The 27,009-nt window shown below is 40.8% G+C and overlaps 1 protein-coding gene across 1 annotated transcript in view; it reads left to right on the top strand.

Moving 5' to 3' along the window:
• Nucleotides 1-27,009, top strand: part of SMURF2 (SMAD specific E3 ubiquitin protein ligase 2) — a 71,957-nt gene that overhangs the window by 24,154 nt on the left and 20,794 nt on the right. The window contains exons 2-8 of the mRNA XM_081899660.1: nucleotides 13,328-13,366; nucleotides 14,387-14,495; nucleotides 19,323-19,456; nucleotides 19,665-19,730; nucleotides 23,511-23,595; nucleotides 24,685-24,768; nucleotides 26,271-26,473. Of these exons, the coding sequence (XP_081755786.1) occupies nucleotides 13,328-13,366; nucleotides 14,387-14,495; nucleotides 19,323-19,456; nucleotides 19,665-19,730; nucleotides 23,511-23,595; nucleotides 24,685-24,768; nucleotides 26,271-26,473 (720 nt within the window). The remainder of the gene's footprint in view (nucleotides 1-13,327; nucleotides 13,367-14,386; nucleotides 14,496-19,322; nucleotides 19,457-19,664; nucleotides 19,731-23,510; nucleotides 23,596-24,684; nucleotides 24,769-26,270; nucleotides 26,474-27,009) is intronic.

Here is a 27,009-nt window from a genome sequence, read left to right as displayed (position 1 = left end):
AGGATTTAAACACTTTACAGAGTTGCCATTGGTGGGGAAGAAGGCATCTGAAAGAACTTTTAGAGACAAAGACTTTATTTCTCAAATTTTTATAGAAGGTGCTTTCAAGTTTAATTTCCAGTGTTCTTTTTGACAACTGTATTAAATTAGCGAGCAGAACTAGTGCAAAAATGACATGAATTCATCATTGATCGCATTGAAGAAATATGAATGTATTATGTCTCTGGGAATTCAGTGTGCATGTTTTCTTTTTTCTTTTAATTTTGGCTTAGAAAGTAGAAAATGGGAGGAGGAGTGGAAAAGGAAGCCTTTTGTTTACTTCAAAACAATACTGTGAAGTAGACATGATGTTTAAAACAGGAGTCTAAACATGGCAAATGTAGGCAGACTGTGTCCACAAGTTACTCAGGAATCCTAAGTGCAGATTGCTGGAGTCTGATATTTCTTAAGGAAATTCAGATTTGCTTTTAAGAGGAAATTTACCCCAGAATTTTATCACTGAATTAGAAGACTGGCATTGTTCATATGCGTCTATAAAAATACTGTAATTTAACTGAAATTTGCTTGAAAGCTCTTCCGTCTTCCTCCCCTTTTTGGTGTCCTATGCAAAGTTTAAAATATTTATTTTTTAAAAAAAATTATAAGCTTAATAATATACTTAAAAACACTCCATTATCAAGTGGTCACTGTTATACTTTGCAGTACCTTAGTAATATCATTTGATTTAGGTGCTGGAATGCTATAATGTTCAGAAAACAATTCTGATTTATTTAGGCCTGGATTTTTTAAAAAAGTTACAATATGCTCTTGTAGTTAGGCAGTTCTGTGTAACTGCAAGTCACATTTTTATTTCATATGAGATGAGTGCCACAACCCCAGAGTCGGTCACGACTGGACCTAATGGTCATGGGTCCCTTTACCTTTACCTATGCACACTTGTGTAGGAACTTAAAGTACAAATAGAAATCTAATTAGATTATTTATTATTTAAAACTAGTTTTTGTTTGGTACTTTCAAATATTCCTAGAAATTGCTGCCCCTGACCATGCCTGTGTCCCACCACTTTGTCCAGATACATAGATAGCAACACTTGTCTCAGCAGGCTGGCTCCATGGCAGTGCCCTACTGTGCCAACAGCTCCTGAAATCCCACTCAGATTTATGTTTGGAGCATAATCCAGCCAGAGGAAAGATTTAAGCAGATGCTTAACTCTTTCACCTAAGCATTAGTGCTAACTAAGACTAGCTGGTAGCCTACAAACTTTACTATAGTTCCTATAAGGAAGTTTTATGTTTAGCGCATTGTTGTAGTATCCATACTGTCAACTTTTCCCTTTTCTTGTGAGGAATCCTATTCGGAATAAGGGAATTTCCCTTTAAAAAAGGGAAAAGTTGGCAGCTATGGCAGTATGATTAGTTAAGAATAACATGCTTTTAACACACAATTACAAATATGGTAGTTGGGTGCATATGCTTTGTAGTTCCACATTAAATTTGCTCTTTTAGAGATGAGATGACTAGGCTGTATTGCAGGATGCAAGATCTTGTACTCAGGACCCGTTAAATACCCATTGGCAATCCAAGGAGATGGAGATATGCATGAAAGTGTATCTTTTGACTTGGTTTTCCAAAGAACAACACTATACTACACAAGCTGTTTTTCCAACTCCCCTGACTTTGAACAGTGGTTTGCCTTGTGGCATGTAATGCCTTGGTGCATGGGAGTTTCACTGATAGTGGATTTGCTGTGTTTCTATATCATGAGTTAGAAGATAGGTTAGAGGATGTTTACTCTGACACAGAGGAGGTATTTTCAAAATTATACTTCTTACATTTTTAGGAATATCCCGTATTTAAATTGGAGCAATCGTGGGAGGAATATTATAAACTGGCAGAAATGAATCTGATACAAAAAAGTCCCTAAGTAATTGAAAAGTGATTTGAATCTAGTAAACTTAATAGTGCTTTTCCACCTGCCCCTTCTGGAAGCAGCTCCAGCACCCATGGAAAAGGTGCTCCTAGGGGGCTGAGAGACCCTCTAGAGCAGTGGGGGCAAACCTATGGCACGCCGTGTGCCAGAGGGGGCACTCAAAGCCCTCTCTGTGGGCGCGTGCGCCGTCGCCCCAGCACAGAGCCTTCAGAAGGCGAGGGCAGCTCGTTGAGTCCTCAGCTCAACTTGTGTCCGAGTAGAAGCTCCTTGGGTGGGGTGTTGGGGGTGGGTGTGTGCAAAATGGAGCCACAATCTCCAGGGAGCACGTTTTCCCTTGGGGAGGCTCCGCTGTGGGTGGGGAGGGCCTAGTGCTATGCACGTGCTCAGAAGCGTGCTGTCGCGTTGGTGGGCTGCCATCAACCGTTCGGATCAGCCGTCTTCCTCCTCCTCCTGCTGTGAGGTTGAGGCTTTACACCAGAGGTCTTCAGCAGGGGGCCGGTCCACTGTCCCTCAGACCTTGTGGGGGTCTGGACTATATTTTGAAAAGAAAAAAAAAATGAACGAATTTCTATGCCCCACAAATAACCCAGAGATGCATTTTAAATAAAAGGACTCATTCTACTCATGTACTCAGGCTGATTCCTGGACTTTCCGCGGGCCGGATTTAGAAGGTGATTGGGCCGGATCTGGCCCCCAGGCCTTAGTTTGCCTACCTATGCTTTACACACGCTCCATCTGGGGCCAATAGGAGTGGAGTCAGAAGTGGAGTGGAGGCTTTGCGCATCCCAGCTCAGCTGCCCAATCCCACTCCTACTTGCGTGCAAGCAGGAGCAGGGTGGGGATCTCTCAGCTGGGAAGTACTAAGCCTCCACTTTGGAGAGATTCCCCCACCCTGCTCCCGCTTGCTTGTAAGTAGAATCTGGATCGGGCAGCTCAGCTGGGGAGCGCGAAGCCTCCACTTCTGACAGATCCCCACCTCCACTCCTGCTTGCACGCAAGTTGGAGCTGGAGCGGGCAGCTCAGCTGAGGAGTGCCTGGCTGCTTTCAGGTGATGCAGGGGCTCTCAGATGCAGCTTCTGGGCTCCCTCCACCTTCCCCAACCTCAGCAACTATTCAGCCTGGTTGCCTTCACGGGGTTGCAGGGGATCTGATGCGGAGGTGGGGGCTCCTTTAAACTTCTGTCTTGAGGGAAGTGCAGCCATGAACCCCTCAATGGAAAGTGTGATGGAGCCTGCACCACCCCAGCTGAGCAGCCCCAATCCAGCTCCTGTTCCCGTGCAAGCAGCAATGCTGCTCAGCAGAGCAGCCTGCAAGCCTGCAAGCAGGAGCAGGCTGGGAACGGGGGGGCGGTGGCAACATCCCTTGTCTACTCGCTTGCTGCCCCAGATCAGCCTTGCCTCTGGAGCTGGAGGAGGGGGTGGTTGCTGTTGTGGCTGCGGTGGCAGAGGGACCCAGCGCTGGAGGGCGGCAGGTGCCTGCTCACTTGTTGCTGGGCCCGCCTTCCCTCACTCTGAAAATGGAAGTTATACTCAGAAAGCACGTTCCGCTTCTGTAAAAAGTTGGAAAACCGGAACATTCATTTCCAGGTTTGAAGTGTTTGGGTTCCAAATAGTTCGAGAACTAAGCTGTTCAAAAACTGAGGTACCGCTGTATTGCTCCACTCTCTCCCCACATGGATGGACCCACCTCCCCTTCTAAACTAAAACCTTAGTACAGTGGAACCTCTACTTACGGACGTAATCAGATCCAGAGGTCCATCAGTAAGTCGATCCGGGTCGCTGGTAGAAGCACTTTTGTTCGGCAGCAGCGCGCTTCTGTGCATGTGCAGATGGCGGCAGCCGCTTCTGCGCATGCGCAAATGGCAGAAGCCGCTTCTGCGCATGCGCGAATCGCAGCAAATCCGGTACAGTGGTACCTCGGGTTACAGATGCTTCGGGTTACAAACTCCACTAACCAGTGTCTGGACAAAATATAAAGACTTATTGGAAAATAAAACTCCAAGGTGGCTTTCACCTCTGGAAGCTAAGGCCCGAAAAAGACCCAATATGGAAGCCGATTGGCCAAAATATTGGGAATTGCTAGAAAAAGATGGAAATAATTGGAAATTGCAGAGTATGGAGAAAATGAAGGATAAAGTGCGAGACTGGTTACATTACGCTCAGATTAAAGAAGTTTTTAAAAATGACAAAAAGTTAGGGTTCCAGGTGGAGAAATCGAAGTTGGAAACAGAATTGTTAGAACCTAAGACTAAGGTACTTTCAAGAATGTATAACTTGCTGTTGAAATGGAACACACAAGACGAAATGGTTAAATCGGCTATGATAAAATGGGCACAGGATATTGGGCATAACATTATGTTTGAAGACTGGGAAAGGTTGTGGACCACTGGGCTGAACTTTACTGCATGTAATGCTTTGAAGGAAAATGTAATGAAAATGATATACAGATGGTACATGACCCCAGTTAAACTTGCCAAAATATACCATTTGTCTGATAATAAATGCTGGAAATGTAAAGAAAATGAAGGAACATTCTTTCACCTCTGGTGGACCTGCCCTAAAGTGAAGGCCTTCTGGGAAATGATATATAATGAGTTGAAAAAGGTATTTAAGTATACCTTCACTAAGAAACCAGAGGCCTTCCTTCTGGGTATTGTCGGCCAGAAGGTGCTAAAGAAGGACAGAACATTCTTTATGTATGCAACAACGGCAGCAAGGATACTTATCGCTAAGAACTGGAAAACTCAAGATCTACCCACACTGGAAGAATGGCAGATGCAACTGATGGACTATATGCAACTGGCGGAGATGACTGGCAGAATTCGAGACCTGGGAGAAGAAAGGATTGAAGAAGATTGGAAGAAATTTAAGATTTATCTACAAAAATATTGTGATTTAGTGGAATGTTAAGAAGGATGCTTGGTTATAAATAATTGGCCATCACTAAACTGGATCGGAATTTGATGATAAGTGAGATTAAGAGAAACAAAAATTTGTTGGAGAATTGTCACATTATATTTAAATGAGTGGTTATAAAATTGCAAATAAGATGATAATTTGCTTGAAAAAATTTATTAACGATGTAAGTGGGAGCGGGAGACGTGAGGAAGTCTAAAGAAGTTATGAAATTTTGTTAAAACAAAGCAATGCTGTTTATTATCTTTGTATTTCTTTTATAAAAAAAACCCTAATAAATATTTTTTTTAAAAAAAACTCCACTAACCAGGAAGTGATTGTTCCAGGTTAAGAACTTTGCCCCAGGATAAGAACAGAAATTGTGTGCCAGCGGCGCAGCAGCAGCAGCAGCAAGAGCCCCCATTAGCGAAAGCGCGTCTCAGGTTAAGAACCGTTTCAGGTTAAGAACGGACCTCTGGAACGAATTAAGTTCTTAACCCGAGGTACCACTGTATTTACTTCTGGGTTTGCCGTGGTCGCAACTTGGATCGGGCCCAAGTAGAGGTGATTGTAAGTAGAGGGTCTACTGTATTCAGGTTAAATTGCCGTGTTGGCACTTTGCAATAAATAAGTGGGTTTTGGGTTGCAGTTTGGGCACTCGGTCTCTAAAAGGTTTGCCATCGCTGCTCTAGAGACTCTGTGATGTTACATAGTGGATGTAGCAGGAAAGGAGACTTGGTATAAAGTGGAGAACCCTCCCTTGAGCTGTCATTTCATTGGATTCAAGCCATTGCGTGAAGGGTGGGGAGCTGTTGCAGTTGGTAGACGGAACATTTCTCAACAAATTTAATTCACTTTTGCCACATGTTTTCTAGAAAGGAGAATATTAATGGCTAAAGTTTTATTGTCAAGTGTTTCCAGCTAGCTACAATTCCCTTTAGAAAGCTCGGTTCATATCATCTCTGGAATTGTGATGTGCTCTGGAAGGCAAATCACAGAAAAAATGTAAGTGGCTGTGTAGCTTGCCAGCAGTTCAGCAAAAACATAGGAATTTGGTTAGAAGTACTGAAAAAAAGCCTAGGGTATTCTCTGTGCTCTCTTCTGAAGTTTTTCTTCTTCTAAGAAACCTCTTCTATAAAGCCTGGTAAAATGTCGCAAACATTTAAACATGTATTATCAACGTGTTTAAATTGCCAGTGTTGCTCTTAGGTTTCAGAAGCATATTTTGAAATAGAGAATTTCCTATTTTTTCCCTCACTTTTCTCTCCAGTGCACCCCCACCCCCTGCCCAAGTAGCTTCATTCCAATCAGCAGTGTAATTGGAATGCAACCACAGTCTGGAGGAGGAAAGGAAATTTTTGGCAAGAGGCAGCAGAGCAGTTGGGAGATTTATTCAGATTAAAGCATAGTCTATTCATTATCAGTGCAGCACACATTAACAGCAGTGTAGCATTGTGTTTCTACAGCTGGGACCTATTTTTAATTATTATATTCCTTGCATAATGCATGCAAAACAGCTGGGAACCAATCAGCAAAAGCCATGGTAATGACTTTCAGTGAAAGATTATTTTGGATAGCCTAGGGATTTCCCACCCACCCCCCTCAAGCTTGTGGTGCAGAACTTACCCTTTTTTGTCTTGTCCTCTTTCTTACCAATTTTAAAATGCATCCTTTGAGAAGCAAGAATAATGTTGTATTAATGAATCTTTTGTTTTATTTTGGTGGAGCTAATGATTGACTTCACAAAGATTCAGTTGTTTTCCTGCAGTGATGACATCAGAAAACTAGAGGATTAGAAAACAAATTTATCTTTGGACCAGGTTATTTTTTTCTGCTGTAATGTTGCTGTTTGCCAGCATGAAATTTGTTACTTTCAGACATTAGTAATAACAATATTGTAACAGTTCATAGATCAGCCTTATGTTTCAACAGTGGATAAGACTTAATGACTGTCTTTGATTTTTTTGTTTTAAAATGGTGTAAAATTATAAAAATGAAAACAGGATTATAAACATTTGTTCTATGTTAATTGATGTTAGGCATGTTAATTGTATGGAGTGTTGACACTAAAGACATTTTAATTTAAGGTCTTCTAAGTTATTTATGGTATATGGGCCTTTAAAAATTCCAAGTGCTCGGTTGCCCAGGTTTCTAAAACCAAGATGCTGGTGCCTGCATATGTAAACATTTTCTCAGTTTGTTCCTTGAAATTGGATATATTTCTCCAGACATATTATTGATTACATTTCAGGGCTTTTTTATGCAGTGTTTTAGCATGGAAACTTTAGTAAGCGCTGCATAAGAAAATCTACAAGAAAAAGTATAATTTTAATAATGTTAGTTGCATTCCATTTTTAATGAAAAGAAGCTGTCACTCAAACTATCCCCAGAAAAGTGCTTCTCATTCAATTAAATGTTCACCAAAATATTTTTGCTTGGATTATTTCTGCTTCTGTAGACTTTTAGTTTTGAAAAATATTCAATGTCAAGTAAGCTGTTTGCCTGAGGCAAGTTGCAGTTACCCTGGATGGAAAACAGTAAATTCATGTAGGCAGTCATCATCTGAGCTTGGCCTTGAGGCGTAACTGTGTTTGTTTTTAACTTTGAACAAACCACACCTGTAAGCTATGGGTTTTTTGTTTATAAACTCTTGTTAAATTTAACTGTGTTGTAGTGTTAGGGGTGAGTCTGGTCCTTGTGTTGTTCTAAGGGGGAAAGCATCGTGTGTCACCTCGGAAAGCAGATGAGTGCATGCATTTGCTCGTGGTATGTGGATTGGGCAAGTAGGGTGACTGTCTCCTGAACAATTATTTGCAAGGATTGAATTAAACATTAGAGTGTAGGGTAGATTCTACAGTATACCTAACAAATTCCAAATTCTCAGTGGGAACGCAACTATTTAAATCCACATACATGGGTTCCTTAAAATTGCAACCCCTCCCCCCCTTTTCCATCTTTAATGGCATTGCACTTTCTGCCTCCAGCGATATATTTGTTCAGATTGATTGTTCAGCATGTTGTTTATAGTCAGTAAGAACAGCAGTTTCAAAAATGGTTCCGCCTCTATCAACTTTTTTCTCTCTACTACCTGCCCCCTGATTTTGTGGTGCTTTGCAAGAAAGGAACATGCAGAACTACACCTGCAACAAATGTTGCTTAGAGAGAGCTTCTGTGCCCCCCTCCCCATAAACTAAAGCTTTACTTGATTATAGTAAAAAGGCTCATTTACTCGTTTTTTGTTCTGGTGCCCTTCTACAACTGGGAACAAAAGATAATAGTAATGTTGGTTTCTGGCAATTAATAATTAGTTCTCTTGCTTCCTCCAGTGTCTCAAAAAGGCACCTACATTAAAATTGTTTGGAGTGTGCAATTCAAATGTTTGACAGCTCTAGCGTTTATGAATTTCCTTTTGGAAAGTTTGATTGTGGGATTCCTGGTTTGGAGGCAAGGGAAGACAATGGCACTCATTTTTTAAAGGCAAATGATTTTTTAAAAATTTCTAAGGACCTTAAAAAATATTGGGTACCTTCCCATTAATCTGGAGACACTGTAAATTGCCATAGCTGCAGACAGAATGTTGGGTAATGTGGACATGTGTTCTTTAACAGTCAAGTTGGGTGGAGTTTTGGTTTAGTCCTTGAGCATGAACCAGAACCAGAATGCCATATTTAGGATCCCAAAGGAATTTTTCTTGGGTCAAATTAAGGAGAATGTGATTGCCTTCAGTGTGTAGCGTGTGCCCTTGTTTGATTACATCATCTGCAGTTCTGTTGGTATCTTTCTGTAGAACACCCACTCTGCTTGTGATTCTGCTTGTGATGCAATGTGGTTCTGAAAAAGTAAAGTGTCAATGGTTGCCAAATGTTGTTAACCTGTGCTATGTCTTTGGCTTTTCCTGAGAGGCCCATGTAATGAAAGCCACGTGTTTCTTCCCTCCCCACACCCCAATTATGAACAAAATTGTAGTAAATGTTTGGAATTAATATGCATATTTGGAATGAATAAGCAGTATCTGTTCAGACTAGCAAGAATGAAAATATTTATTTGAGTGTGGGTGAGATGCTCTAAAAATACTGTTCCCTTTAAATTACTAGGAGAGGCTCCTAACACTACCAGATAATTTCTCTTCGCTGTAAGATGCAAATGAAATTGTCGTTCATTGCCCACAACTCAAGAGGTATAACTTTTTGTGTGTGTGTTTTCAGATCACTATGTTCCATGCACACAGTTGGCGGGACATAGCCCATTGGACAGTGTTGTTCTCTCCCCTTTCATGACTCTTCATTGTTGACACACAACCCTCTCTCAACACTTCGAAGTGGGTGCTTGTTACCACCATTTTAGCATTGTGGGTGTATGTTTGTTTTTACGAGTTTCAAATTGGCGCACATGCACTGTTCTTAATTTTGTGTGTGTATTCCACCACAGTGCAATTGCACAGCTCTGAGAACTGGATGTTTTTACAAACCGTTTGTGGCAGAGGGCAAGAGGATTACAGTCTTACTTTCCAATAAACATTATTGCATTCAGACTTCAGGTCCTGAGTTTTTCTAGTAAGTTTCACCACCCAACTAGGAAACTTGCCCACTTGTTTTTTCTAGTCAGTTTCACAACACCGTTAGTTAATATTGTTATTCCACTCTTACTATAATCTAAAAAAGAAAGGACAGGGAAGCAAGCAGTGCTGTGGGAGTTGAGGACAGCTCATACCAAGAGAAGAAGCAATCAATTAAACTTTTTGAGAGCTGAAATCCATAAGCAAAACATTGCAAAGGAGCCAAAAAGCAAAGCTCTTTAGGGAAAGGACTTTCAGTAAAAGAAACGAAATGGTTCTACAACTGGTTGATGGCAAGAAACCTGATGGCAATAAATAAAGGAAGGGCCTCACCAACACGTCATCCAATTTCCCCAGGGACCACTTCTCTCACCTTACCTCAGTTGTACCTTTTTCTGTTTGCACCTGGAGAGAGATTGCTATGTTGCTCTTTCCCTCCATAATGGATTTTTCTGTGGTAAGAAAAAAGATGCAGCAGTGGGAAAATACAAGTTTTGTACAAATGGATCATAACAATTTGCTCCCTTTGGTGTAATTAAAAGAAACAAACCATAGCAATTGGACACTAAGCATATTGTCTGGAAGCACTCTATGAAAACAATGACTGCAGCCACAACTGAGGTCGAAGCCCTGGTCATTTTAATGGAATGATGCAAGTGTGTGGAGAAATGGGGCATGTGTTTGAGGAATAAGAAGACAAAAATACATTTCTGATGTGTTAACATATTAGTTCTATATCTTCTTCTTTCTTTGGTGATCACTTGTAGCCAAGTAAGATTGTCTTCCATGAACATAGTCTTAATGGTGTGTCCATAGGTGGCTGTGGATTCCAATTCTGGATCCACATGTGTTTTCACAGTGGGGTCATAAGTTTCTGGGCAGGAGTTGATCATGGTGAGGGTTTTGCCAAATGTGCCTTCCTCTTTGGTTGTTTCTGCCTTTCATCCTGAGTTTGAGTGTCTTCAGAGTCCATTACACCTTTGGTAAAGGCTGTTCTCCAATTGGATCGCTCTCAGGCCAGTGTTTCACAGTTGTTGTTGTTGTCATTTTTTAAGATTTGCCTTGAAGAGAGTCTTTAAACCTCTTTTGTTGACTATCAGCATTACGCTTTCCATTTTTAAGTTTAGTATAGCATAGTTGCTTTGGAAGACAATAATCAGGCATCCAAACAACATGACCAGTCCTGCAAAGTTGATGTTGAAGAATCATTGCTTCGACACTGGTAATTTTTGCTTCTTCCAGTACACTGGCATTAGTTCACCTGTCTTCCCAAATGATATGTAAATTTTTTGGGAGACAACGTTGATGGAATCTTTTGAGGAGTTGGAGATGGCGTTTATAAGTGGTCTGTGTTTCACAAGCATACAGTAAGGTTGGTAGTACAATAATTTTGTAAACAAGCATTTTTTTCCCCCTGTGAATGTCCCAGTCCTCAAACACTCTAAACTTCAGTCAGAAGAAAGCTGCACTTGCAGAGCTCAGGCAGTGCTGGATTTTGGCATCTTTGTGGAAAGATAGCCGCCCAGGTAGGAGAAGTGATCAACATTTTCCAACATTACACCATTAAGTTGGATTCGTGGCATTGCAGAGGGGTTGCTTTGTGCTTGTTGGTGCCGCACTTTGGTTTTTTGGATGTTGAGCAATAGACGAAGCCTTTTGTAAGCTTCTGCAAAGATATTTAGGATGGCTTGGAGGTCATCCTCTGAGTGTGCGCACACTACGTTGTCATCCGCATATTGAAGCTCTGTGGTGAAAGTTATGGTCACCTTACTCTTTGCTTTCAGCCTACTCAAGTTAAAGAGCTTTCCATCTGTTTGATATACGATTTCTACCCCGGTGGGGAGTTTCCCTTTGACAATGTGTAGGATCTTGGCAATGAAAATAATAAGAGTTGGGGCGATAACACATCCCTGTTTAACACCTGATCCCACTGTGAATGGTTCTATATACATCTTCACAGATCATGGTTTTCTATTATGCAAATGAGTTCCGATTTGTGGTGTTAAATTGCTGGGCTTGCTGGCTTAACACTAGTATGTCCTGTGTACTAAGGAAATAGTGTTTGCTATAAAATAAACAACTGGTGAATTTTTCTCCAAGTCACAATCATTCAACCTTCTCCCCCAATTGTCATTGCCATTATACATAGCGCTCTACCCAGTAGCATAAGCAAAAAGACAATTGTCTCTCTGAGGATCTTCATTTACATTTCATAAAGGGAAAAGCAAGAGAGGAGCGTGGTGTTAGTAGAAAGGAATGAAAATGAGGACGTGAGTTAGGGTTGATCCCTAGTCCTTAACTCAAATTTTATTTTAGCTGAAGTCTTCAAGGGAAAGGTGACTTTTGAGAAGGGATTTGAAGAAAGAACTATTCAAGGAGTGTAGCAGTGAGTTTCAGCAGAATAGATAGTGTCATCTGGGTGGGCAGGAGACACTGAATTGTCTAGAGGGTGGTAAAGTTGCAGGGACAATAATTATAGGCAAAAACATAATTGGAAATAAGGATAGAGCAATAGTGGTTAAGGCTCTAGATAACTATGAATGTACAGACAATACATTTTTGCTGGATCAGGAAGGGGATGAGAAACTGATGTCAAGATTTGGGAAAGATGATCACATGATCTGATCAGGAGAAGTTACCATAGTTCAGGTAATATGCACAGAGAAGCAATAGGACTTGGTAGGACTTGATTGAATACTGAGAGCAAAGGAAAGGGGGAAATCAAAGATAAAGCATGGGTTTCATGCTTGGTCAGCAAAATGGATGGTGACAATATCAGTTGATACGGGGAACAGTTGAGGAAATTACTTGGCACAGTTGAGTCTTGGATGCATAGAATTTGAGACAATGGTAATATCCATTCAGAAATGTTGGAAATCCTTCTAGATTTGGTCAGGCTATATAAAGCATATTCTGAATTGAAATGTTCTGTTTAGGCATTGATTGACCTCTCCTCTGTGAGTTTATCTGGTCTCCTTTTAAAGCCATCTGAATCAGTGACCATCAATATATCTTTTGAGCATGAACTCCATAACACAAATAGAACACTATAATAATAAGTAGAAGCTTTTATTTTCAGGCGGTCTTGGCATGTGGGTGTCTTTAGAAAAGTCTGTCTTCAAACATAAGTCATTTTGGACAGATAGTGACATTTAGTACTAATTTGTTATCTTCCACTGATGAAAATTGAACCACAACTACAAGATATACAGAATACATGTTAGTAGATTATATGTAGATAAACTATTTGTATTCCATCTGGTGTGCTCTGTGTTTTTATTCTCAAATGAAAACTGGGGATTTTAAAAAGATTTTTTAAAAAAACACGGTTTGTTTAAATCAGGAGATTCAGAATATGCAGGCCATATTTACATGTGGGTGGGACCAACCACCTGTCAATCACCTGACATCATAGGATACCAGGGGATTCAAAGTTCAGTCTGGAAGCAGGGAGAGGCTTATTTCCAATCTTAGCACTGTAGTTCCACAATATGGATTAACACCAGGTGTTTTCAGACTGTTACTGTCTGCTCTTTATTATTTAAGATTGCACCTAAAAATCTGATAAAATCTGATAAAAAGTCTGATAAAATCCTATGAACATTTCTAATAAATCATATACAGATGTGGGCTTGGTTTGCATGTCACATTAAACCATGGGTTTTTTTATTTTTTAAAAAAACCTATGGTTTATTGTGAATGTTCAGAAATGAACCATAAGCCTAGGTTTGGATGTCCCAACAAGCCAGACTTCTTTTTGGTGGCATGGCAGTGGTAGGAACAGGGAAGCGGCAGAATGAGAACTCTTTGCATTCACATTTAAGTCATAGTTTATAAATGTGGATTAACGTGATGTTTAGCAATACAGTACATGTGATTGATTGTGTTGCTGTTCTTTTATAAATGCTTTGTAGATAAATCTTCATAATGTGTTTTGTTTTTCTTACAGTTCTGTGTGCAAAAAACTTGGTGAAAAAAGATTTTTTCCGTAAGTAAATGTTTATGTATTTGTATCCAAATTCTGTTACACAAGGTTTGAATGTCTCTTTGCCTTGGCTACCATGTGGTAATCAGCCAGCTAAGTCAGAGAGCACTAATGTGATTTTAAATGAATGGCCACAATTTTTGTGGGAATCTAAAGTTCAAGGCAATGATCCTAAGGGCTATGCATGTTTATTGCACACACAATGCACAGAGTTGGTTTTTTTTTGTAATATTGCTTTTTTAAAAGCTGTTATCTCAAAACATGAAAAGAACTCAGAAAGAAAGGTGGAAATTGTTAGGAGAGAAGCTGAACAGGGGGGCAGCAGACTAGTGTGAAAAATGCTTTCATTCAGGCTTCCCTTTAGTAAATGTGGTGTGAGATCATGTAAAAAGCCTTGGTTCTAGCTGTAGTCTCTTGTGTACTATGTAATATTTATAAATTTGTAAATTGTTATATACGTTACTTAGTCTGTGATTACATAATCAGGTGTATTGATTTTGGAACTACTGAAAGAGTCTTCCCATTCTTTGAAGTATTTGATTAGTGAAAACATTTGTAAAGAACCACTTTTCTTCTAGTATTTAGGGATCATGGCCTACTGTGTCTTGAGGCACCTATGCCACGAGTCGAAGCAAGCAAACTCTGAATGGCATGTGAGTTGTAATTAATAAGTAAATAGAAAGGCCAGGCTTATGGACTTCCTTATGGATTTTATTGTAGAAAAAGCACCAGGGGGTCTCTCTTTTTCCTTTTTTTTCAATGTTACATTTGGCAACAATGCTGAAAGGTTTGATGCCTTGAAGAAGAGAGATGACTGAGTACAGAAGCAAGTTGAAAGGCTTCGAAGTTTCTTAACATTCCTAGGATAATGTAAGAATACTAGTACTGTTCAGTGAAAAAGGGATAACTTGGAAGAATCAAAATATGTTATAAAAAGCCAATATTTGGCAGCCATTCATGATTAAGATGACCTAATTTAATTATACTCCCACCCTATTATGTATTTTTCCTCCCTTCTGACAGGGCTTCCTGATCCATTTGCTAAAGTGGTGGTTGACGGATCTGGCCAGTGCCATTCTACAGATACTGTGAAGAATACCCTTGATCCAAAGTGGAATCAGCATTATGACTTGTAGGTGTTGATAGGAGTGATCACAATATAGCTAGAATTCGAGCTGGGCATTGATTATAGACTAGAAATGTATAGCATTAGGTAGCCCCTGATAATTTATCTGAGAGTTGGTAAATGTTTATTAGCTTTAAAAAGCTTTAAAAGCACAGTAACTAGCTAATTCTGTTGTGGTGCTTTTACATCTGTAGCTATCAAAGTGCTTAATGGACACGGTGAGTATCTATTCTGACAATTGATGAACACAGGCATGGGATGAACAGCTGTGCTACCATACATACACGCGAACGTGCAGACACCTCTTTCTGGTCTCTCAGTTTATTTGTGCAGTATGTTACTGGCATAAAATTAGTTAGGCTTTTATTGTAGCGTTTTCTTTTGTATGTAAAATATTCTGCATCTACTTGCATTATAGCCCAAAAAGAGTCAAGATCATAGAAACAGGATTGCAGTGTTTGAAGGGACCACAAAGGTCCGAACCCCCTACAATGCAGGAATCTTTTTGCCCAGTGTGGGCCTCAAACCCACAACCTTGAGATTAAGAATCCCATGCTTTACCAACTGAGCTGAACAGAAGGAAAATTTGTGAGGGAAATGCTAGACTGTATTGTGCACCACACAGGGGAATGCGCGGTCCAGGAGCAGTGAACAGACTGAGGCCTGTAGTGAGTTAAACATGGCCACAACTTTATCGCTTACAACATATCAGAACTTTTCATGCATAGGGCAAAACTCCTCCTGTTGGACAGCCTGCCCACTGGCAGATGTTTCTTCTGCAGCCTGCCTGCAGGGGAAAGAGCCGCTGTGCACATAGAGTCTCGACCCACTGCAATGCAGACTGCTCTGGTTGGCCCCATCCACAACATGACCGTATGGCAGCCAATCTCAGACCTCTGAGTGAAGCTGTTGGCACCTGCAGCTTGGCACAAATCTATATCCCAGAAGTGGACTGTATAAGTCTCTCTCCAGTCTGCTCCTCAGGCCTCCTGTCAGACAGCTAGCCAAAGCCTCTGATTAGCCCCAAGTGGGGTCAGGGGTCTGTCTGGTTGTCCCCTTGGTTGCCTTGGTAGCAGAGTCTGTAGAGCAGAATACAAGCCCCATGTTGGGCAAAAGATTCCTGCACTGCAGGGAGTAGGACGAGATGACACTTTTGTTCCCTTCGGACTCTACATTTCTGTGATTCTCCATTTTCTCTGCAGACAGCATAAATGAGGCTATCTGTGGCAATGGCACTGTCTAGGAAGTTCTGCTGTTTATACTTAAATAGTTGCAGCAGAGGGGCAAATGTTGCAGTTCTGTATTAGCCTGGGTTTGTGATTCCCTAGAGTCAGGAGGCTTGTTGGGTCACAAGGTGACCCAACTTTTCATACCAAGTGGGCCACAAGAGTACCTTGACACTGAACACACAGGCCGCACACTGCCTTCTCATCCAATGGGAGATGATGAAGTCAAAATTTGACACACCCACCCTCCCCTCTTGCTGCCTTCCTAAAAGTGGGCTTTTTGAAGGAGGCCCTAGGGCTGGGACGTGGGGCGACAGATGTTACTGAGGGCCTCAGAGCTGCATGTTGGACCACCCTGGTTTACTAAGTGCTTGGGTCCCCAGCTCAAATGTTTGTATGTTGACAAATGTATGTTGACAGCATACATTGTGACGTCAGGACAAAAGTCCTGGGAGTAAGTCCGGTTGGATCTAACGGGCTTACTTCTGAGCAACCATGCATAGGACTTTGCTGATGATCTTTGCTTTTAAGTAACCTTACAGTAATTAAGGGTGTTGATGGAGAAAGGATGCAACCCCCCCCTACAAAAACCCTCCCATGTCACTTAAATGTATTTATTTCAACATAACTTGGCCTTCTGTAACCTGATGAGCTTCAGCTGTTTCAGACTACAACTCCCATCAGCTGTGCACTGGATAGAGTTGATGGGAGTTGTAGTATAAAAATCAAATCAAATCTGGTGGGCAGCAGGTTGCAGAAGGCTCACGTATGGTAACTCTTGCATGTTCCCAACTCTTTGTGGAGAACATATATTCAGTATTTCTTTTCATTCACAGAAGGCTAAAAAAATTACATAGAACAGGTAATATGTAGTTTTCTGCCAAACATTGGTGATTAACCTAGAAGTCTGTGATTATTTGCTGTACTATCCATTTCATACAGTAGATTCTGAAAGTATAATAATGTTTACCCTAACAACACACTGTTGCATGGGAATGCTGTTCTCTGACCTATGACACATTCATAGTTATAGGAAATAACTTGCTTGGCAGTCAGTGAACATTTCCCCCCTTATGGATACTGAAACTATGGCTGTGTACACAGTACACATTTAAACCACATAGCTTCCCGCAAAGAATCGTGGGAACTGTAGTTTGCCCCCAGAGTTATAATTCACAGCGCCCTCAACAAACTACAGTTCCCAGGATTCTTTAGGGGAAGTAATGTGCTTTAAATGTGTGGTGTGTACACGGCCTAAGTGTGAAATGGATTTGTTGTGATGTGAAACAATGTTTAAATTGTGTTGCATGTACTTGGATTTCTGTAAACTCTTTTAAATTCTATTTTGGCATTACAAGAGGCATGAAATTAATGTAATATCTAACTTAGGTTTTGATGAGAGGGAACTGAAATAAAAAGATGATAGAATTAGTTCAGACTAGTTAGTGGAAAAATCTAGGCCCTCTTCCAGAATTATGTCCTCTTTTATGTCATCAACCTGAATGTCAACAAAATGTTGCCCATTTTTGTTAAGCACTCCTCTAATGCAATCTTCTTATTTCCCATTTCTTAGATTTTCAAAAAAACAAGCATGACATTGGTTAGATCAATTTGATGCTGTAAATGGAGACGTCAAGGCAATAAAAAGCTTTTGTCAGAGAGGATTAAAAATCAGTTTCTGTTGGTTTCTTGCTGTAGATAGAAATATTGTCTCTCTCCTGACAAGCAAAGTGGGCTTTTCCAACACAGATTTTTCATACTTAGTGGCTGCCTACATTTGATTTCCCCCTCCCAAACAGAGTTCTGTCACAGATTTTTAGTTGGGTGAAGAACACAGTTGGTTAACCAGTTTGTTGAAAATCGGATCCAGTGAAACAAATATATTGATTTATTGTCTAGATTTGAAACTAGTTTCTGGGACACTAGCATTCATAACTTTGTCTTTGCTCACATACATGCTTCCATTATCCAAATTTATGTCAAAGATTAGAAGACCGAGGAGTGATGTGCAGCATTAGATGGATAAATAATGAGAGAGTCAAGTGAATGATTGGTCTTAGCTGCTATTTCATACAATTTCTGGTTTTTCATTTTTTGTCATTGTTTCGTTTCAGTTTGATTCAAAATAAAGATACATAGTTTTATCAGCCTTCAAGTGAACAGTAGGCTAGACGAAAAGCTTTTTTTCCAAAAAGCTCAACGCAACCATAAAGGAAATGTTTTTCTTCCTCTGGAAAAACATTATTTACTTGGCAAGACGACTTTGCATTGATTCCTATGCTAAACACAGGGACTGTGTGTCCTTTAGCAATTCCTCAGTTTCATTGAATCAGCTAGATCCAATACGCATAGCAGCCTCTATCCTGAACAAACAAGACTTGCGCAGAACATTGTAATAGCAGAAAACGTAAATATATTTATAAAGTTATGTATTAAATACATTTACCATATGCCTTCATATATGATTTTTTTTTAAGAGCGCTGGAAAAGGCTTTACAGTGAGCACAGTTTTTATTTAGCGCCCTGTAACTTGTTATGGTTTTAAAGTAGGCGGACAGAATATGAAACAAGATCAGCTTCATTTTTCCTATTGTTTATCGAGCACTCTTGACTTCTGAATAGAATTATATTGGAATAGTCAAGGTGGATGAAATCAAAATATGACCTGTCAGAAAACTACATTAATCTCTGTTTATATGGCTGACAACTAATAATTTATTGCCTCCCTCTTTGGGGAGGAATGGTGGGATATAAATTAAATAACTAAATAAATAAAATTAAATAACTGAATAATACAAAGCTGTGCATTGCTTTAAATCTAAATATAACTAGATTTCAATTCCACCCCCTTCTCAGTAGCACTGTTCCCTCCTGTGATTGTTTGCTGATTGTTATGCAAGCTGCCAACAGAAATCTTGGTCCTTTTTTTGCATGCAGGCCTTCAGATAGTGTGGGGCAGGGTGGGGGCAGCAGTGAGGTGGGAGGAAGTGTTCCCTGAACTTGAAAAAAAAAAATCCTTGTAAGTCTTGGAAGGTACAACAGGGTTTTGGTGTTCCAGTCCTGACAGCTTCATTTATGGTTAGATAACTAAAGATATATTACAGCTCTGCGGGTGGGGGAAGTAGATAATTTAAATGGGTGAATGTAGGAGGATATGCTTTTAGTAAGTGAAATACTTGGATGTTTGTACTAACAGGGAATGTGTAATGGAAGAAGACTGCTAAACATCTCTCAGGGAGAACCATAATTCTTAAATTTTATATCCCCCCCAGGATTAAACACCCAATGATATACCAGCCATTTGCACTTAGACATACTGTCATTGTCTAGCCAAAGGACGACCGTGTTTGATTTACGCAAGACATTTTGAAAAGCTCTTTTGAAATTCCTTCGTGTAAAATCTGTTTTACAAATAAATTACTTGGGGAGCTTTTGCCAATCTGTAGCATGCAGTTCCTGTGAATCTGACCTCTTCTGCCAGGGGAAACCATGTTTACACTTCTTAGTTGCAAAAACACACTGAAGTAAAAAAATAAAGTGTATTCCATAGACTGTCCAAAGAGTGCAGTTAACAATTTGTGTTGCTCCAATTCTTGTCCTTTTTCAGATACATTGGGAAGTCAGATTCGATAACGATCAGTGTATGGAACCACAAGAAAATTCATAAAAAACAGGGAGCTGGTTTTCTGGGCTGCGTAAGACTTCTTTCCAATGCCATAAACCGCCTTAAAGACACTGGTTGTGAGTAGACCCTGCTTTGGAATGAGCTTTTTAGAATTTAAAATTTATTATTATATAAAAGCAATCTTTTATGAAAACAAGCATGCTTTCCCCTCACTTAATAAAGTACAGACATGTTTAGGCAAAGAATGATGCACAAAACTTTATAGTATATGCGGGTATTAAGTGATTGTTGTAGATTGTAAGCTGTGCTGTTTTTCCTCCATAGATCAGAGGTTGGATCTGTGCAAACTTGGGCCAAATGACAATGATACCGTTAGGGGACAGATTGTAGGTAAGTGCAGATTTGATTTTGCTAATTTGAATATGTGGTTTTAACACGTAGTTAAAATATCAAAGATTTTAGCATCTGAATTTGAAAAAGTGTGCACGCAGAGGCCAGTTCCCCCTATTACTGACATGTGTTTGGGCTCCTGTGGAGAGCCTGCAATCTTAAGAGGCATGGGGTTTGATGAATCCCTACTCAGTTTGGGCAGAAAATCCCACTTACGTTGTGTGATGCAGCTGCCATAGCTACGAAACATAGGCAAAAGTTTGGCAAGGCTGTCATGGTACAGACTTGGCTGTAGTTATGATTTTATGATTTGTTGCATTTATAGCCTATCTTTTCCCCCTCCTCAGTTAATCCCCACAACAAACCGGTGAGGTGGGCTAGGCTGAGTGGAAGTGACTGAACCGAGGTCACTCCTTGAGCTTCATGGCCAAGTGGGGAATTTGAACCTCGGGCTCCTAGGACCTAGTCCAACGCACTGACCACTATACCACACTGTGTCTTACTAAGTTGTTCCTGCCTCTTTCCCTCCTGCTGCATATGGGACACGTGAGGCAAGGCAGCCTTTTGGAGAGCTGTACAGTACAAAGGTTTACAGTGTCCAAAAGAGGGTCGGGGGGGGGGAATGGAACATGCTGGGAATAACAAGATTGGACTCCGGTCTCTTTTTGGGCTTCTCGTGGGCATCTAATTGGCCTCTGTGAAAAGAGGATACTGAGCTGTGGATCTGATCAAGCCGGCTCTAATATTGTTCTTAGAAATGGAGCATACTAAACCGGGTTGTATCCAGTATTCACAGAAGATTCTTTGATCCAGTGAAGTATCCCATGAACAAAAGCAGAAGTGCGGTATTTCTTCAGATTCTCCCGCAACCCCCTGTTTACCTCCCAAACTATTCTCAAGGGTTATCCAAAGTCTCTGTAGCAGATTGTGGGGGGCGGGGAGTGGGGAGCGCAGAAGGAAACAGGAATAATAGCCTCTCCCTGTTCTATTCATGGAAATGTCTGCTGGCTTAAATTACCTTCTGTGAATGGAAAGATGGCATTGGATGCAATCTTCTAAATCTGTGTATCATCTTCCTTGCATTTATGTTTGTGAACACTATCTTGATTTTCTTCATGGATAATAGAATGAACTCCATTGCGAGCCTTTCCTAACGTGTTATTATTACTACCTTTATTTGATTGGGGAAATGTCTAGCACCCATAGATTTTGCAATGATGATGTATCAGGCAAGGATTAAGGTTCTTTTCAGAGATTTAAAGTTCAACCTACTTTGAATGCTTTTGAAGCTTCATTAATTTGCAGTGGGAGAGAGATAAGCAGAGTACTATTTCCCCATTGAAATCAGTAGGCCTTAACATTGCTTAACTTGAGCTGGATCAAATCCATTATATTTCAGCCCTTGAAAACCTACCTGCTGCCTATGTGAGCATTTTGTTTGAATAAAGGTAAAGGTACCCCTGCCCGTACGGGCCAGTCTTGACAGACTCTAGGGTTGTGCGCCCATCTCACTCAAGAGGCCGGGGGTCAGCGCTGTCCGGAGACACTTCCGGGTCACGTGGCCAGTGTGACAAGCTGCATCTGGCGAGCCAGCGCAGCACACGGAAACGCCGTTTACCTTCCCGCCAGTAAGCGGTCCCTATTTATCTACTTGCACCTGGGGGTGCTTTCGAACTGCTAGGTTGGCAGGCACTGGGACTGAGCAACGGGAGTGCACCCCGCCGTGGGGATTCGAACCGCCGACCTTTCGATCGGCAAGCCCTAGGCGCTGAGGCTTTTACCCACTGCACCACCCACGTTCCTTTTTGTTTGAATAGGAACAGACAAAAGTTAAGTCTGCAAATGTTGCTCTGGTGCTTTCAAGTGATGGTGCCCTGAAAGAGGAAGCTATTTGACAACATCATTGTGAAAAATCACACATTATATATTATACATTATGTTTTTAGACCATTACTGCACCTATGATAAAAAAGAACAATAGTGGATTTTACCTAAAGGTCCTTGCATGGAATGAATTTCCATTCATAGGAGGAGACTTCACAAAATGGAGCCTTTGGATCCAACCCAAAATATCTTACAGTTTGATTTAATTTTAAGAGCTCACTTATGTACTTAAGTGGTTGAGGTGAAATGATTTGACTTAAATGATGCAACAAAGCAAAGTACTAGATTATGTTAATTGATGTCTCAGTTATCTCATAACATTTGCATACTCAGGTCTGCCTGGGGAATGTTGTCACTTGGGCAAGTGGATCTGCAAGGTTTTTGTTTGCAAATGGTGCCTCCCATTCAGAAAGTTGGCATGTCTTTTGCTTGCAAGGGGGCCCAGCTTCTCTTATTATCTTTTGCTGGACAGGTGCTCATTTTGGTCTAGACACAAGCATTCACTTCCAATCTAAACAGGATTAGGAAAAGCACATTAATCTTAATGCCACAGAAACCACAAATAATGTCGTGTGTTCAGTTTCATTCTTGACTAACCTGTTTATAAAATAAACCTAGCTACTTAGGCTTTCACAGGCAGCCTTTATTTTACTGTTCACAGCACTTCAGGCACAAAATTGCCAGGCTGATGTTCTATTGAGAAAAATCTTCAGGCATAAGAAATACTACCAAATGGACAAAGCTTACCATTTTTTAAAGGGATGTTCATATGTATTTTTTCTGGAACTGTGAGCTGCGTATTTAGACCCTTCTTACTTCTACAGTGTTCTCTGTCTAGCACTTCTTATAGGCATATTTAATGTCTAAAGGTAATACACTGCTTTGTTTCCATAATGCTGATCAAGAATCTAAATACGGTTCCATCTTGTAAAATACAAGTGCCAGTCCATATTAAAGGGCAAAGTAATTCTAAATTCAGTGAGGATTCCATATTTTGAGGATTCCATATTTTAATGATTCTTGAAGCCATGTTTACTTTTGGTGCTGTGGTCTTTACAGAAACATACTCTTCTCCCTATAGGGTTCTTGTCAGTGGAGGGTAGACCCCAAATATTAAAGAGTGATGAGTTGGTTGAGATCCTGCTTCATTTTTAAGTACAAGCCAATCAGCCAAACCTCTCTGTGGAGGGAATTCCACAAACAGGGCACCACCACTGAAGGCCTTTTCTCTGGTTGCCACCCACCTTACCTTAGATGGCAGAGGTACCTCCAGAGATGACTTCAGCATATGGGAATATTAGTAGGTGTTCCTCATGTACCTGGGTCCTAAGTTTTATAGGGCTTTAAAGGCCAGTGCTTTGAACTGCGTTTGGAAACAGACCAGAAGCCAAGTGAATTTACTTCAATACTATTGACCACTCATGGTCAACAGGCACAGCTGTTGCAGTCTACTGAGGCAGCCTCATGCACAACCACACCTAGATGTCACCAAGTGAAGCTGCAGCTGGTGTACCAGCCTCAGTGGATGAAATGCACTCTTACCAGAGAGGATACCTGGATTCTGGGTTCATGTATCATGGGAACCCAAGGTTATTGCAGCTTTTTGGTCCCACTTGTTCAAAGACAGCAGCAAAGCTGGAATGATTGAGTGCCCCAGTATGCTGCTTACTCCCAATAAACCAGAATAAACTGTCAATCCTGCCTCAGTATGGCATGTGAATGGGGCCAGTCTCATCATGTCTCTGTTGAAATGGTGTGTAAAAAAATAATCAACTGAAAAGAAGGCTTTTAAGATTGTATCAACAAGTTGTGTCATTTCTTTCCAAATACAGTCGTGATTTGAATTGTACTGTCGTATCTCTAATTTTGGCCTTTGTTTGTTTGTTTATTTGGTAGTAAGTCTTCAATCCAGAGACCGGATAGGTACTGGAGGGCAAGTTGTGGACTGCAGTAGATTATTTGACAATGATCTACCTGATGGGTAAGGTAACCCTTTTTACATTTCATAAATGCCGTTTACATATTTGTCTGATAATTGCAGTGATGAAAAAGGGAGGGAAGAATACTAGTGTGTTCTAAAAAAATATTTACATGTAGACTTATTTTGGAGTTAGAGATGCCAACCAGCAATTTAACTTCATCAAAATACTGGACTACAAACTCCCATTATCCCTGAACATTTGCCATGGCTGGTGAGAGTTGAAGTTCGAAACATCTGGACAGCATTGGTTGGAAAAGGCAACTTCACCATTAGAAGAAACTCTGTGGGGTGGGTGGGTGTGAATCCTGATAAAACTGAAACTAAATCCTGATAAGATAGACACAGTAAGTCCCCACATCCAGTAACTTGTATATTTGCTTACCCTCAACACTGTTATCCCTGAAAGAGCAGGTATGTGATTTGGGGGTGCTGCTAGATTTATCACTTTCAGTTGATGGGCGAATGACCTTGATAGCAAGGAGTATCTATTACTAACTATGGTTGCTTTGCCAACTGCCGGCTTTCTGGACAGAGTCAGTTCAGCAACTATGATATATGCACTGCTAACCTCATGATCTTCTAGGTGGCACTATAAAGCCCCAAACAACTTGGGTCAAGGTTAGCTAAAGTACTGTCCTTCTCTGTACAGCCCCCTATACAGTCAGATATATGGAGAAGGCCTTTCTGATGGTGCATTCTGCAATATGCAGAATGCCACCTACTGGCAACATAAAAGAGGGCCTTATCCCTGGTGGCTCCTACCCTTAGGAGTGTCCTCTCCTGTGATTTGGGAGGTACCAGTAGTTGGGCACTTCTGAAGTTTAGTAGTAGCCATGTTGTAGAAGTTGATTAGTAGCCCTGATGCTACTGCCCTATATTATGGCTTGTCTCTGTAACATTAACATTATTTTTAACTGTATATTTCTTTTTATCTTTGTAAAAATACATTTAAATAAAAATGAGTAATATAAAAATAGTGTGGATAGCTAGCCAAACGTAATGTTCATGTTATGGTGTCTGTTGGCTAAAGACTTATTTAAAACAAACTTCTTCTAAATATGGTGATTTTCTTTCAATGTATAATTCTAGTTGGGAAGAAAGGAGGACGGCCTCTGGAAGAATTCAGTATTTAAATCATATTACACGAACAACACAGTGGGAGCGACCAACCCGGTAAGAATTATTTGAGAACACTGTACAGTAAATTTTTCAGTGACTCAAGCTGAGCACTTGGGCTTCTTGTGGATTTAATTGGTAGGAGCCCATCATTCCCTGAAATTGTTGCTAGTTATTACCTCAGTTCCACATCTACCAAATAGAGGTTCCTCTCAAATATTGCTCCTATAATGTAAATCCTTCCTATATCCCTCTTACAGAGTCGGATGTGGATATAATGGAATTGCGATGCATTACTAGAGTTTATAAATGGGACACAGGTGGCTCTTTGGTTGGCAGTTAGAATCTGTGCAACCAGATGAGCTCCCGTTGCTCTTCCCAGCTTCTGCCAACCTAGCAGTTTGAAAGCACACCAGTGCAAGTAGATAAATAGGTACTGCTGTGGTGGGGAAGTAAACAGCGTTTCCGTGCGCTCTGGTTTCCGTCATGGTGCTCCGTTGCTCCAGGAGCAGCTTACTCATGCTGGCCACATAACCTGGAAAGTGTCTGTGGACAAACGCCGGCTCCCTCAGTCTGAAAGTGAGATGAGCGCTGCAACCCCATACTCGCCTTTGACTGGACTTAACTATCCAGGGGTTCTTTACCTTTATCTACCTTTTCCTGACTAGAGTTTATATTGCAAGGCCATTCCCACAAACCCCTCACCCCTGCCCCACAGGGTTCTGGCCCACAGGGTTCTGACCCACTGGCCCCCAAAGGTTCCCTGCCCCTCACAAATGAAAACTGTAAAATAAGAAGGCAATGTTGACAGTACTGTTTTGTATTAGATAAATGACACATGGTTATGAGCCAGGTTAGTATAGTTTTCCTTGTGGAAAGTAATTTAGTAATATGGGAGAAGGGAATTGGGAATCGGGACTGGTCCATATTTGAGTTGCGGCCATCAGGCCATTATTTCATTCAGTGACGATTAGTCTGTACGTTAGTTGTCACACATCAGTTTTCTGTTGGCTCCTTGGTTTTAAGTATTACTTATTATGTTGTTAGATTGTGCATCTGTTGAATATATTGTCAGGTCCCTTATCGCTGCACGCTCTCCCACTTGCTCCGTTTGTAATAGGATACAAGTAGGGCATATGTTTCTCTGCAAAGTAGCTCTGGGCATCATGTGGCCACAAGCGGCACTTGATTTTTATTACCATGCTTCTGAATAGCATAGGAATCCAAACTTGTGTGTTGCCTCGGCATGTGTATTATATCAGTGATGCATAACTTTTTAATTGAAGCTGCCCACAGTTTAGGAGTCACCAGTGCGATGACCGCAGGCATCCATGTACTCACAGAGGACTTTGCTCAGAATTCCCTGCCCTTGCTGATGAAATGAGTCTTGAAAGAAGGGTGATTTTATAGCCAGAGAGTACGGTTGTGGGTGTGTGGTTGCCAAGAACAATTTCTCCCGATTGCAAATTGCCCCATGCATCCAAAACGGTTGGCAATCTATGGTTTAGAGACAATTCTCTAAAACAGAGAGGTCTCAAAAACATTATTACTGTTAACAGGCCAGCATCGGAATATTCAAGTCCAGGTCGACCACTGAGCTGCTTTGTGGATGAGAACACACCGCTTACGGGAATAAATGGCGCGACATGTGGACAGGCATCAGATCCCAGGCTAGCAGAGAGAAGAGTGAGGTCTCAGAGGCACAGGAATTACATGAGCAGGACCCATCTACATACACCTCCAGATTTACCGGAAGGATATGGTACGCATTTCTAACTGCGTAACTATCTGTCTATCTGTTTTTCAAAGGCTATGTACTTCAAATGACTATTATTCTGAAGATCTAATGAGAGGGATTTCCCCCTTCACACTTTCATGATACTGGCCCCAGTCCAGCTCTGGTGATTTAATTACTGTATGGTACACCCATGGTATACTGCTGGAGCTTTGCTGTGTGAGAGAAAAATCCTGTTAGTTCCTATTCTGCCCGTTGCTTCTTTCCCTTCAACCATGGAGTGGTGAAATTCACTAGTCCAGATCTCAGGCTTCTAATTTAATCAGTCTCAGTGTAAGGCGAGGGAAGAACAGAAAACTTTTTGAACGGAATAGGTGATATTACCAAGAGAGAGCATAACACATTTTGTGTATGTTTCTTTCTCAAAGGCTTAAAGATGTTATTTTTTAAAAAACAAAACAACAAATTTATGTTTATTGTCCAGAAAAGCACACTCCTGTTATATCTTGTGCTAAGATTTTATCATGTGTTGTAAGTAGATGCTTTCCAATGTACATGTGTAG

This window comes from Podarcis melisellensis (genome assembly GCF_964234715.1).
Source record: "Podarcis melisellensis genome assembly, chromosome: 2".
Lineage (NCBI taxonomy): Eukaryota > Metazoa > Chordata > Lepidosauria > Squamata > Lacertidae > Podarcis > Podarcis melisellensis.
Note: the sequence above shows the minus strand (reverse complement) of the source record. Positions and strands in the feature narration are given on the sequence as shown.